This window comes from Bufo gargarizans, chromosome 3 (assembly GCF_014858855.1).
Source record: "Bufo gargarizans isolate SCDJY-AF-19 chromosome 3, ASM1485885v1, whole genome shotgun sequence".
Lineage (NCBI taxonomy): Eukaryota > Metazoa > Chordata > Amphibia > Anura > Bufonidae > Bufo > Bufo gargarizans.
In genome coordinates, this window is record NC_058082.1 from 95,012,286 (window position 1) to 95,024,790 (window position 12,505).

At 50.5% G+C, this 12,505-nt stretch overlaps 1 protein-coding gene across 1 annotated transcript in view; it reads left to right on the top strand.

Moving 5' to 3' along the window:
- Positions 1-12,505, top strand: part of LOC122932320 (potassium channel subfamily K member 17-like) — a 59,214-nt gene that overhangs the window by 1,657 nt on the left and 45,052 nt on the right. Inside the window, exon 2 of the mRNA XM_044286668.1 lies at positions 5,564-5,788. Coding sequence (XP_044142603.1) covers positions 5,579-5,788 — 210 coding nt within the window. The 5' untranslated portion in view covers positions 5,564-5,578. The remainder of the gene's footprint in view (positions 1-5,563; positions 5,789-12,505) is intronic.

The following is a 12,505-nucleotide window of genomic DNA, read 5'->3' on the forward strand; positions in this document are numbered from 1 at the left end:
TGTCTCTGTGTGTATGAGGAGCTGTCTCTGTGTGTTTGAGGAGCTGTCTGTGTGTGTGAGGAGCTGTCTGTGTGTGTGAAGAGCTGTCTGTGTGTATGAGGAGCTGTCTCTGTGTGTGTGAGGAGCTGTCTGTGTGTATGAGGAGCTGTCTCTGTGTATGAGGAGGGGTCTCTGTGTATGAGGAGCTGTCTCTCTGTGTATGAGGAGCTCTCTCTGTGTATGAGGAGCTGTCTCTGTGTATGAGGAGCTGTCTGTGTGTATGAGGAGCTGTCTGTGTATGAGGAGCTGTCTCTGTGTATGAGGAGCTGTCTGTGTGTTTGAGGAGCTGTCTGTGTGTGTGTGAGGAGCTGTCTGTGTGTGAAGAGCTGTCTGTGTGTATGAGGAGCTGTCTGTGTGTATGAGGAGCTGTCTGTGTGTATGAGGAGCTGTCTGTGTGTGTGAGGAGCTGTCTGTGTGTATGAGGAGCTGTCTCTGTGTATGAGGAGGGGTCTCTGTGTATGAGGAGCTGTCTCTCTGTGTATGAGGAGCTGTCTCTGTGTATGAGGAGCTGTCTGTGTGTATGAGGAGCTGTCTGTGTGTATGAGGAGCTGTCTCTGTGTATGAGGAGCTGTCTCTGTGTATGAGGAGCTGTCTCTGTGTATGAGGAGCTGTCTGTGTGTGTGAGGAGCTGTCTCTGTGTATGAGTAGCTGTCTGTGTGTGTGAGGAGCTGTCTGTGTGTATGAGTAGCTGTCTGTGTGTGTGAGGAGCTGTCTCTGTGTATGAGGAGCTGTCTGTGTGTGTGTGAGGAGCTGTCTCTGTGTATGAGGAGCTGTCTGTGTGTATGAGGAGCTGTCTGTGTGTATGAGGAGCTGTCTGTGTATGAGGAGCTGTCTCTGTGTATGAGGAGCTGTCTGTGTGTTTGAGGAGCTGTCTGTGTGTGTGTGAGGAGCTGTCTGTGTGTGTGAAGAGCTGTCTGTGTGTGTGAGGAGCTGTCTCTGTGTGTGTGAGGAGCTGTCTCTGTGTGTGAGGAGCTGTCTGTGTGTGTGAAGAGCTGTCTGTGTGTGTGAGGAGCTGTCTTTCTGTGTATGAGGAGCTGTCTCTGTGTGTATGAGGAGCTGTCTCTGTGTGTATGAGGAGCTGTCTCTGTGTGTATGAGGAGCTGTCTCTGTGTGTATGAGGAGCTGACTGTGCGTATGAGGAGCTGACTGTGCGTATGAGGAGCTGTCTGTGTATGAGGAGCTGTCTCTGTGTATGAGGAGCTGTCTGTGTGTTTGAGGAGCTGTCTGTGTGTGTGTGAGGAGCTGTCTCTGTGCGTATGAGGAGCTGACTGTGCGTATGAGGAGCTGACTGTGCGTATGAGGAGCTGTCTGTGTATGAGGAGCTGTCTCTGTGTATGAGGAGCTGTCTGTGTGTTTGAGGAGCTGTCTGTCTGTGTGTGAGGAGCTGTCTGTGTGTGAAGAGCTGTCTGTGTGTATGAGGAGCTGTCTGTGTGTGTGAGGAGCTGTCTGTGTGTGTGAGGAGCTGTCTGTGTGTGTGAGGAGCTGTCTGTGTGTATGAGGAGCTGTCTCTGTGTATGAGGAGGGGTCTCTGTGTATGAGGAGCTGTCTCTCTGTGTATGAGGAGCTCTCTCTGTGTATGAGGAGCTGTCTGTGTGTATGAGGAGCTGTCTGTGTGTATGAGGAGCTGTCTGTGTGTATGAGGAGCTGTCTGTGTGTATGAGGAGCTGTCTCTGTGTATGAGGAGCTGTCTCTGTGTATGAGGAGCTGTCTGTGTGTGTGAGGAGCTGTCTCTGTGTATGAGTAGCTGTCTGTGTGTGTGAGGAGCTGTCTCTGTGTATGAGTAGCTGTCTGTGTGTGTGAGGAGCTGTCTCTGTGTATGAGGAGCTGTCTGTGTGTGTGTGTGAGGAGCTGTCTCTGTGTATGAGGAGCTGTCTGTGTGTAGGAGGAGCTGTCTGTGTGTATGAGGAGCTGTCTGTGTATGAGGAGCTGTCTGTGTATGAGGAGCTGTCTCTGTGCATGAGGAGCTGTCTGTGTGTGTGTGAGGAGCTGTCTGTGTGTGTGAGGAGCTGTCTCTGTGTGTGTGAGGAGCTGTCTCTGTGTGTGTGAGGAGCTGTCTCTGTGTGTGAGGAGCTGTCTGTGTGTGTGAAGAGCTGTCTGTGTGTGTGAGGAGCTGTCTTTCTGTGTATGAGGAGCTGTCTCTGTGTGTATGAGGAGCTGTCTCTGTGTGTATGAGGAGCTGTCTCTGTGTGTATGAGGAGCTGTCTCTGTGTGTATGAGGAGCTGTCTGTGCGTATGAGGAGCTGACTGTGCGTATGAGGAGCTGTCTCTGCGTATGAGGAGCTGTCTCTGCATATGAGGATCTGTCTCTGTGTATGAGGAGGGGTCTCTGTGTATGAGGAGCTGTCTCTGCATATGAGTCGCTGTCTCTGTGTATAAGGGGCTGTCTCTTTGTATGCGGAAGGGTCTCTGTGTATGAGGAGCTGTCTCTGTGTATTAGAAGCAGACTGTCTATATTAGGGTCCGTCTCTGTATGAGGAGCAATCTTTCTTTGCATATTAGGTGCAGTCTCTGTGTATTAGGAGTGGTCTCTGTGTACTAGGATCCTTTTCTGTGTATGAGGAGCAGTCTCTGTACTAGGAGCTGTCTCTATATATTAGGGTCAGTCTCTGTGTATGAGGAGCGGTCTCTTTGTACTAGAATCATTGTCTGTGTATGAGGAGCAGTCTCTGTTTATTAGGGTCAGTCTCTGTTTATTAGGAGCTGTCTCTGTGTATTAGGAGCATTCTCTGTGTATGAGGAGCAGTCTCTGTTTATTAGGGTCCGTCTCTGTGTATTAGGAGCATTCTCTGTGTATGAGGAACTGTCTCTCTATATTGGGGTCAGTCTCTGTGTATGAGAAGCGGTCTCTGTATGATGAGGGGTCTCTGTGTATTAGGATCGATCTCTGTATTAGGAGTGGTCTCTATGTATGAGGACGGGTTTCTGTGTGTATTTTGAGCGGTCTGTGTATTAGGAGCGGTCTGTGTATTAGGAGCGGTCTCTGTGTATGAAGACGGGTTTCTGTGTGTATTAGGAGCGGTCTGTGTATTAGGAGCGGTCTCTGTACTAGGAGCAGTTTCTCTGTATTAGGAGCGCTCTCTGTGTATTAGGAGCGCTCTCTGTGTATTAGGAGCGGTCTGTGTATTAGGAGCGGTCTGTGTATTAGGAGCGGTCTGTGTGTATGAGGAGCTGTCTCTGTGTATGAGGAGCTGTCTCTGTGTATGAGGAGCTGTCTGTGTGTGTGAGGAGCTGTCTCTGTGTATGAGTAGCTGTCTGTGTGTGTGAGGAGCTGTCTCTGTGTATGAGTAGCTGTCTGTGTGTGTGAGGAGCTGTCTCTGTGTATGAGGAGCTGTCTGTGTGTGTGTGAGGAGCTGTCTCTGTGTATGAGGAGCTGTCTGTGTGTAGGAGGAGCTGTCTGTGTGTATGAGGAGCTGTCTGTGTATGAGGAGCTGTCTGTGTATGAGGAGCTGTCCTCTGTGCATGAGGAGCTGTCTGTGTGTGTGTGAGGAGCTGTCTGTGTGTGTGAGGAGCTGTCTCTGTGTGTGTGAGGAGCTGTCTCTGTGTGTGTGAGGAGCTGTCTCTGTGTGTGAGGAGCTGTCTGTGTGTGTGAAGAGCTGTCTGTGTGTGTGAGGAGCTGTCTTTCTGTGTATGAGGAGCTGTCTGTGTGTATGAGGAGCTGTCTCTGTGTGTATGAGGAGCTGTCTCTGTGTGTATGAGGAGCTGTCTCTGTGTGTATGAGGAGCTGTCTGTGTGTATGAGGAGCTGACTGTGCGTATGAGGAGCTGTCTCTGCGTATGAGGAGCTGTCTCTGCATATGAGGATCTGTCTCTGTGTATGAGGAGGGGTCTCTGTGTATGAGGAGCTGTCTCTGCATATGAGTCGCTGTCTCTGTGTATAAGGGGCTGTCTCTTTGTATGCGGAAGGGTCTCTGTGTATGAGGAGCTGTCTCTGTGTATTAGAAGCAGACTGTCTATATTAGGGTCCGTCTCTGTATGAGGAGCAATCTTTCTTTGCATATTAGGTGCAGTCTCTGTGTATTAGGAGTGGTCTCTGTGTACTAGGATCCTTTTCTGTGTATGAGGAGCAGTCTCTGTACTAGGAGCTGTCTCTATATATTAGGGTCAGTCTCTGTGTATGAGGAGCGGTCTCTTTGTACTAGAATCATTGTCTGTGTATGAGGAGCAGTCTCTGTTTATTAGGGTCAGTCTCTGTTTATTAGGAGCTGTCTCTGTGTATTAGGAGCATTCTCTGTGTATGAGGAGCAGTCTCTGTTTATTAGGGTCCGTCTCTGTGTATTAGGAGCATTCTCTGTGTATGAGGAACTGTCTCTCTATATTGGGGTCAGTCTCTGTGTATGAGAAGCGGTCTCTGTATGATGAGGGGTCTCTGTGTATTAGGATCGATCTCTGTATTAGGAGTGGTCTCTATGTATGAGGACGGGTTTCTGTGTGTATTTTGAGCGGTCTGTGTATTAGGAGCGGTCTGTGTATTAGGAGCGGTCTCTGTGTATGAAGACGGGTTTCTGTGTGTATTAGGAGCGGTCTGTGTATTAGGAGCGGTCTCTGTACTAGGAGCAGTTTCTCTGTATTAGGAGCGCTCTCTGTGTATTAGGAGCGCTCTCTGTGTATTAGGAGCGGTCTGTGTATTAGGAGCGGTCTGTGTATTAGGAGCGGTCTGTGTATTAGGAGTGGTCTGTGTATTAGGAGTGGTCTGTGTATTAGGAGTGGTCTGTGTATTAGGAGCGGTCTGTGTATTAGGAGCGGTCTGTGTATTAGGAGCGGTCTCTGTGTATGAAGACGGGTTTCTGTGTGTATTAGGAGCGGTCTGTGTATTAGGAGCGGTCTCTGTACTAGGAGCAGTTTCTCTGTATTAGGAGCGCTCTCTGTGTATTAGGAGCGCTCTCTGTGTATTAGGAGCGGTCTCTGTGTATTAGGAGCGCTCTCTGTGTATTAGGAGCGCTCTCTGTGTATTAGGAGCGGTCTGTGTATTAGGAGCGGTCTGTGTATTAGGAGCGGTCTGTGTATTAGGAGCGGTCTCTGTACTAGGAGCAGTTTCTCTGTATTAGGAGCGCTCTCTGTGTATTAGGTGCAGTCTTTCTATACTGTCAGCGTTCTCTGTATTAGGAGCGGTCTCTGTACTAGGAGCAGTTTCTCTGTATTAGGAGCACTCTCTTTGTATGAGGACTGGTTTCTGTGTGTATTAGGAGCGGTCTGTGTATGAAGACGGGTTTCTGTGTGTATTAGGAGCGGTCTCTGTGTATTAGGAGCGCTCTCTGTGTATGAGGACTGGTTTCTGTGTGTATTAGGAGCGCTCTCTGTGTATGAAGACGGGTTTCTGTGTGTATTAGGAGCGGTCTCTGTGTATGAAGACGGGTTTCTGTGTGTATTAGGAGCGGTCTCTGTGTATTAGGAGCGGTCTCTGTACTAGGAGCAGTTTCTGTGTTAGGAGCGCTCTCTGTGTATTAGGTGCAGTCTCTCTATACTGTCAGCGTTCTCTGTATAAGGAGGGTCTCTTGCTGGACACTATGGTGTTTCTTCCCCTGCAGTGACCCAGGACCATCATGCCGCGCTGCTGTTCCCCCTGCCGGCTGCCTGTCACCCTGATCCTCCTGCTCCTCTACCTCTGTTACCTGCTCCTGGGGGCCACAGTCTTCTGGGCCCTTGAGAGTGAAGCCGAGCAGAACCTGAGCCTCAACTTCCAGCACGAGAAGTGGGAGCTGCTGAGGAACCACACGTGTATGGACAACCGGACCCTGGAGAAGTTCATCATGGTGAGTGCTGGGGGCCACACTGACACTATACAGGGCCACAGTCCCTCACACTATACAGGGGTCACACTCATATACAGAGGTCATACTCATATACAGAGGTCATACTCATATACAGAGGTCATACTCATATACAGGGGTCACTCTGACACTATACAGGGGTCACTCTGACACTATACAGGGGTCACACTCATATACAGGGGTCACACTCATATACAGGGGTCACACTCATATACGGGGGTCATACTCAAATACAGGGGTCACACTCATATACGGGGGTCATACTCATATACGGGGGTCACTCTGACACTATACAGGGGTCACACTCATATACAGGGGTCACACTCATATACGGGGGTCACTCTGACACTATACAGGGGTCACACTCATATACAGGGGTCACACTCATATACGGGGGTCACTCTGACACTATACAGGGGTCACACTCGTACACGGGGGTCACTCTGACACTATACAGGGGTCACACTCGTACACGGGGGTCACTCTGACACTATACAGGGGTCACACTCGTATACGGGGGTCACACTCATATACGGGGGTCACTCTGACACTATACAGGGGTCACACTCGTACACGGAGGTCACACTCTTATATGGGGGTCACTCTGACACTATACAGGGGTCACACTCGTACACGGGGGTCACTCTGACACTATACAGGGGTCACACTCGTACACGGGGGTCACTCTGACACTATACAGGGGTCACACTCGTACACGGGGGTCACTCTGACACTATACAGGGGTCACACTCGTACACGGGGGTCACACTCATATACGGGGTCACTCTGACACTATACAGGGGTCACACTCGTACACGGAGGACACACTCTTATACGGGGGTCACTCTGACACTATACAGGGTTCACACTCGTACACGGGGGTCACTCTGACACTATACAGGGTTCACACTCGTACACGGGGGTCACTCTGACACTATACAGGGGTCACACTCGTACACGGGGGTCACTCTGACACTATACAGGGGTCACACTCGTACACGGGGGTCACTCTGACACTATACAGGGGTCACACTCATACACGGGGTCACTATGACACTATACAGGTGGTCACACTCGTACACGGGTGGTCACACTCATATACGGGGGTCACTCTGACACTATACAGGGGTCACACTCGTACACGGGGTCACTCTGACACTATACAGGGGTCACACTCGTACACGGGGGTCACACTCATATACGGGGGTCACTCTGACACTATACAGGGGTCACACTCGTACACGGGGGTCACACTCATATACGGGGGTCACTCTGACACTATACAGGGGTCACACTCGTACACGGGGGTCACTCTGACACTATACAGGGGTCACACTCGTACACGGGGGTCACACTGACACTATACACGGGTCACACTCGTACACGGGGGTCACACTCATATACGGGGGTCACTCTGACACTATACAGGGGTCACACTCGTACACGGGGGTCACACTCATATACGGGGGTCACTCTGACACTATACAGGGGTCACACTCGTACACGGAGGTCACACTCTTATATAGGGGTCATTCTGACACTATACAGGAGTCACACTCGTACACGGGGGTCACTCTGACACTATACAGGAGTCACACTCGTACACGGGGGTCACACTCATATACGGGGGTCACTCTGACACTATACAGGGGTCACACTCGTACACGGAGGACACACTCTTATACGGGGGTCACTCTGACACTATACAGGGGTCACACTCATATACGGGGGTCACTCTGACACTATACAGGGTTCACACTCGTACACGGGGGTCACTCTGACACTATACAGGGGTCACACTCGTACACGGGGGTCACTCTGACACTATACAGGGGTCACACTCGTACACGGGGGTCACACTCATATACGGGGGTCACTCTGACACTATACAGGGGTCACACTCGTACACGGGGGTCACTCTGACACTATACAGGGGTCACACTCGTACACGGGGGTCACACTCATATACGGGGGTCACTCTGACACTATACAGGGGTCACACTCGTACACGGGGGTCACACTCATATACGGGGGTCACTCTGACACTATACAGGGGTCACACTCGTACACGGGGGTCACTCTGACACTATACAGGGGTCACACTCGTACACGGGGGTCACTCTGACACTATACAGGGGTCACACTCGTACACGGGGGTCACACTCATATACGGGGGTCACTCTGACACTATACAGGGGTCACACTCGTACACGGGGGTCACACTCATATACGGGGGTCACTCTGACACTATACAGGGGTCACACTCGTACACGGAGGTCACACTCTTATATGGGGGTCACTCTGACACTATACAGGGGTCACACTCGTACACGGGGGTCACTCTGACACTATACAGGGGTCACACTCGTACACGGAGGTCACACTCTTATATGGGGGTCACTCTGACACTATACAGGGGTCACACTCGTACACGGGGGTCACACTCGTACACGGGGGTCACTCTGACACTATACAGGGGTCACACTCGTACACGGGGGTCACTCTGACACTATACAGGGGTCACACTCGTACACGGGGGTCGCACTCATATACGGGGGTCACTCTGACACTATACAGGGGTCACACTCGTACACGGAGGTCACACTCTTATACGGGGGTCACTCTGACACTATACAGGGGTCACACTCATATACGGGGGTCACTCTGACACTATACAGGGTTCACACTCGTACACGGGGGTCACTCTGACACTATACAGGGGTCACACTCGTACACGGGGGTCACTCTGACACTATACAGGGGTCACACTCGTACACGGGGGTCACTCTGACACTATACAGGGGTCACACTCGTACACGGGGGTCACACTCATATACGGGGGTCACTCTGACACTATAAAGGGGTCACACTCGTACACGGGGGGTCACTCTGACACTATACAGGGGTCACACTCGTACACGGGGGTCACACTCATATACGGGGGTCACTCTGACACTATACAGGGGTCACACTCGTACACGGGGGTCACTCTGACACTATACAGGGGTCACACTCGTACACGGGGGTCACTCTGACACTATACAGGGGTCACACTCGTACACGGGGGTCACACTCATATACGGGGGTCACTCTGACACTATACAGGGGTCACACTCGTACACGGGGGTCACACTCATATACGGGGGTCACTCTGACACTATACAGGGGTCACACTCGTACACGGAGGTCACACTCTTATATGGGGGTCACTCTGACACTATACAGGGGTCACACTCGTACACGGGGGTCACTCTGACACTATACAGGGGTCACACTCGTACACGGGGGTCACTCTGACACTATACAGGGGTCACACTCGTACACGGGGGTCACACTCATATACGGGGGTCACTCTGACACTATACAGGGGTCACACTCGTACACGGGGGTCACACTCATATACGGGGGTCACTCTGACACTATACAGGGGTCACACTCGTACACGGAGGTCACACTCTTATATGGGGGTCACTCTGACACTATACAGGGGTCACACTCGTACACGGGGGTCACTCTGACACTATACAGGGGTCACACTCGTACACGGGGGTCACACTCGTACACGGGGGTCACTCTGACACTATACAGGGGTCACACTCGTACACGGAGGACACACTCTTATACGGGGGTCACTCTGACACTATACAGGGGTCACACTCGTACACGGGGGTCACTCTGACACTATACAGGGGTCACACTCGTACACGGGGGTCACACTCGTACACGGGGGTCACTCTGACACTATACAGGGGTCACACTCGTACACGGGGGTCACTCTGACACTATACAGAGGTCACACTCGTACACGGGGGTCACTCTGACACTATACAGGGGTCACACTCGTATACGGGGGTCACTCTGACACTATACAGGGGTCACACTCGTACACGGGGGTCACACTCGTACACGGGGGTCACTCTGACACTATACAGGGGTCACACGTACACGGGGGTCACACTCGTACACGGGGGTCACTCTGACACTTTACAGTGGGTCACACTCGTACACGGGGGTCACACTCGTACACGGGGGTCACTCTGACACTATACAGGGGTCACACTCGTACACGGGGGTCACACTCATATACGGGGTCACTCTGACACTATACAGGGGTCACACTCGTACACGGGGGTCACTCTGACACTATACAGGGGTCACACTCGTACACGGGGGTCACTCTGACACTATAAAGGGGTCACACTCGTACACGGGGGTCACTCTGACACTATACAGGGGTCACACTCGTACACGGGGGTCACTCTGACACTATACAGGGGTCACACTCGTACACGGGGGTCACTCTGACACTATACAGGGGTCACACTCGTACACGGGGGTCACTCTGACACTATACAGGGGTCACACTCGTACACGGGGGTCACTCTGACACTATACAGGGGTCACACTCGTACACGGGGGTCACACTCGTACACGGGGGTGACACTCGTACACGGGGGTCACTCTGACACTATACAGGGGTCACACTCGTACACGGGGGTCACACTCGTATACAGGGCTCTGGCAGTGGATATGACGCATGTGTAGGTGTTTGCGGTTCCGCTGCCAGTCTTTGGTCGGGGTCGGTCAGGTGGTGGCGCTCTTGTGCACAGTGTGACAGTGGAATCATCTGCTGTGTACACGAGACCCGGAGGAGGTAACATCGGACAGCCGCACCCCTCCCCAAATACAGTGCTCCTGTCCCCCAGAGGAGTGTCCGCCGTCCGCTGCTCCTCTATGGCCATCATTTAATAAGACTCGTGGTGTTATCCGAAGAAAAGGTGACTTCACACGACGTAATAAATCCGGGGCGTTCTGTCCTAATGTCAGACATCTCCACCTGCTACTAAACTCTTATCCCCCATCCACATAACGGGATAGGTGTCTGATCCATGGGGGTCCGTATGCTGGTGCCCCTCTGATCATGAGAGCAGGCGTCTCGTGTTCCCAACTTTTGTACCCCACACTTATCCCATAACAGGGCTCCCCCCCTTCCCATGTTTTCGGTCCCATCCTTTTGGTCTTCTCTCACCGTTTCTTTCTTCATCATCCATCTCCCCCCCATCCTAGGGGGGTGTCATTGATCTTTACTCATCTACAGTCTTCTCCCATCATCAGTCTTTACATTGTTCTTCCCTGGTTGGTCTTCCCTCATCCTCAGTTTTCACTCACCCTCATCCTCAGTTTTCACTCACCCTTCCTCTTTACCCTTAGACTTCCTTCATTATTTGTTTTTTACTCACCAATAGTCCTTTCTCGACAAACGAGCATTGCTGGTTCATTGGGTGGTTGGTGGCACACGGACACAGCGCAGTTTCTTGGCCCAAGTAAAAGAGCCCTTAGTGTTCCCTCCTTATTGAGTTCCTTTCCCTCATGATTTCTCTTCAGTCTTCATCAATTTCCAGTCATTATTTAGTCTTCCTTCATCCTACGTCTTCACACATCCTGCATCCTCTTTTCCATCGTCTCTCCCGCTCTTTGGTCTTCACTCACCCTAAGGCTTCATTCATAATGAGTCTTCACTCACCCTGAGACTTCATTCATATTAAGTCTTCACTCATCTTGTGACTTGATTCATCATAAGTCATTACTCACCCTGCAACTGCATTCATCATAAGTCTTCATTCATCCTGTGACTTCACCCATCGTGAGTCTTCACTCACCCTACGTCTTCATTCATCATGAGTCTTCACTTACCCCATGACTTCAGTCATCATTAATCTTTAGTTACCCCGTGACTTCATTCATCATGAGTCTTCACTCAGCCCAAGACTTCATTCATCAGGAGTCTTCACTCATCTTGTGACTTCATTCATTATGACTCTTCGCTCACCCTGTGACTTCACTCATCATGGTTCTTCACTTACCATGTGACTTCACCCATCGTGAGTCTTCACTCACCCTATGTCTTCATTCATCTTAAATCTTCACTCACCCTATGACTTCAGTCATCATGAGTCTTTAGTTACTCCATGACTGCATTCATCATAAGTCTTTACTCACCCTATGTCTTCATTCAAGTCTTCAATCACCCTGCAACTTTTCATCATGAGTCTTCATTCACCCTATGTCTTTATTCATCATGAGTCTTCACTCACCCTGCGACTTCACTCATCATGAGTCTTCGCTCACCCTATGTCTTCATTCATCATGAGTCTTCCCTCACCCTATGTATTCACTCATCATGAGTCTTCACTCATCATTCATGAGCTTTCATTCATCATGTGACTTCATTTATCATGAGTCTTCATTCATCGTAAGTCTTCCCTCACCCTATGTATTCATTCATTATGAGTCTTCACTAACCCTGTGTCTTCATTAATCAGAAGTCTTCACTCACCATGTGTCTTCATTCATCATGAGTCTTCCTTCATCCTGTGATTCCATTATCATAAGTCTTCACTGACCATGTTTCTTCATTCATCATGAATCCTCACTCAACCTATGTCTTTATTTATCATGAGTCTTCACTCGCCCTGCGACTTCATTCTTCATGAGTCTGTGACCCTGTGAATCATTATGAGTCTTCACTCACCCTATGTCTTTATTCAAGTCTTCACTCACTCTGCAGCTTCAGTCATCATGACTCTTCACTCAACCTGCGACTTTACTCATTATGAGTCTTCATTCATCATGAGTCTTCACTCACTATGAGTCTTCATTCATCATGAGTCTTCACTCACCAATAGTATTCCTTTTTCA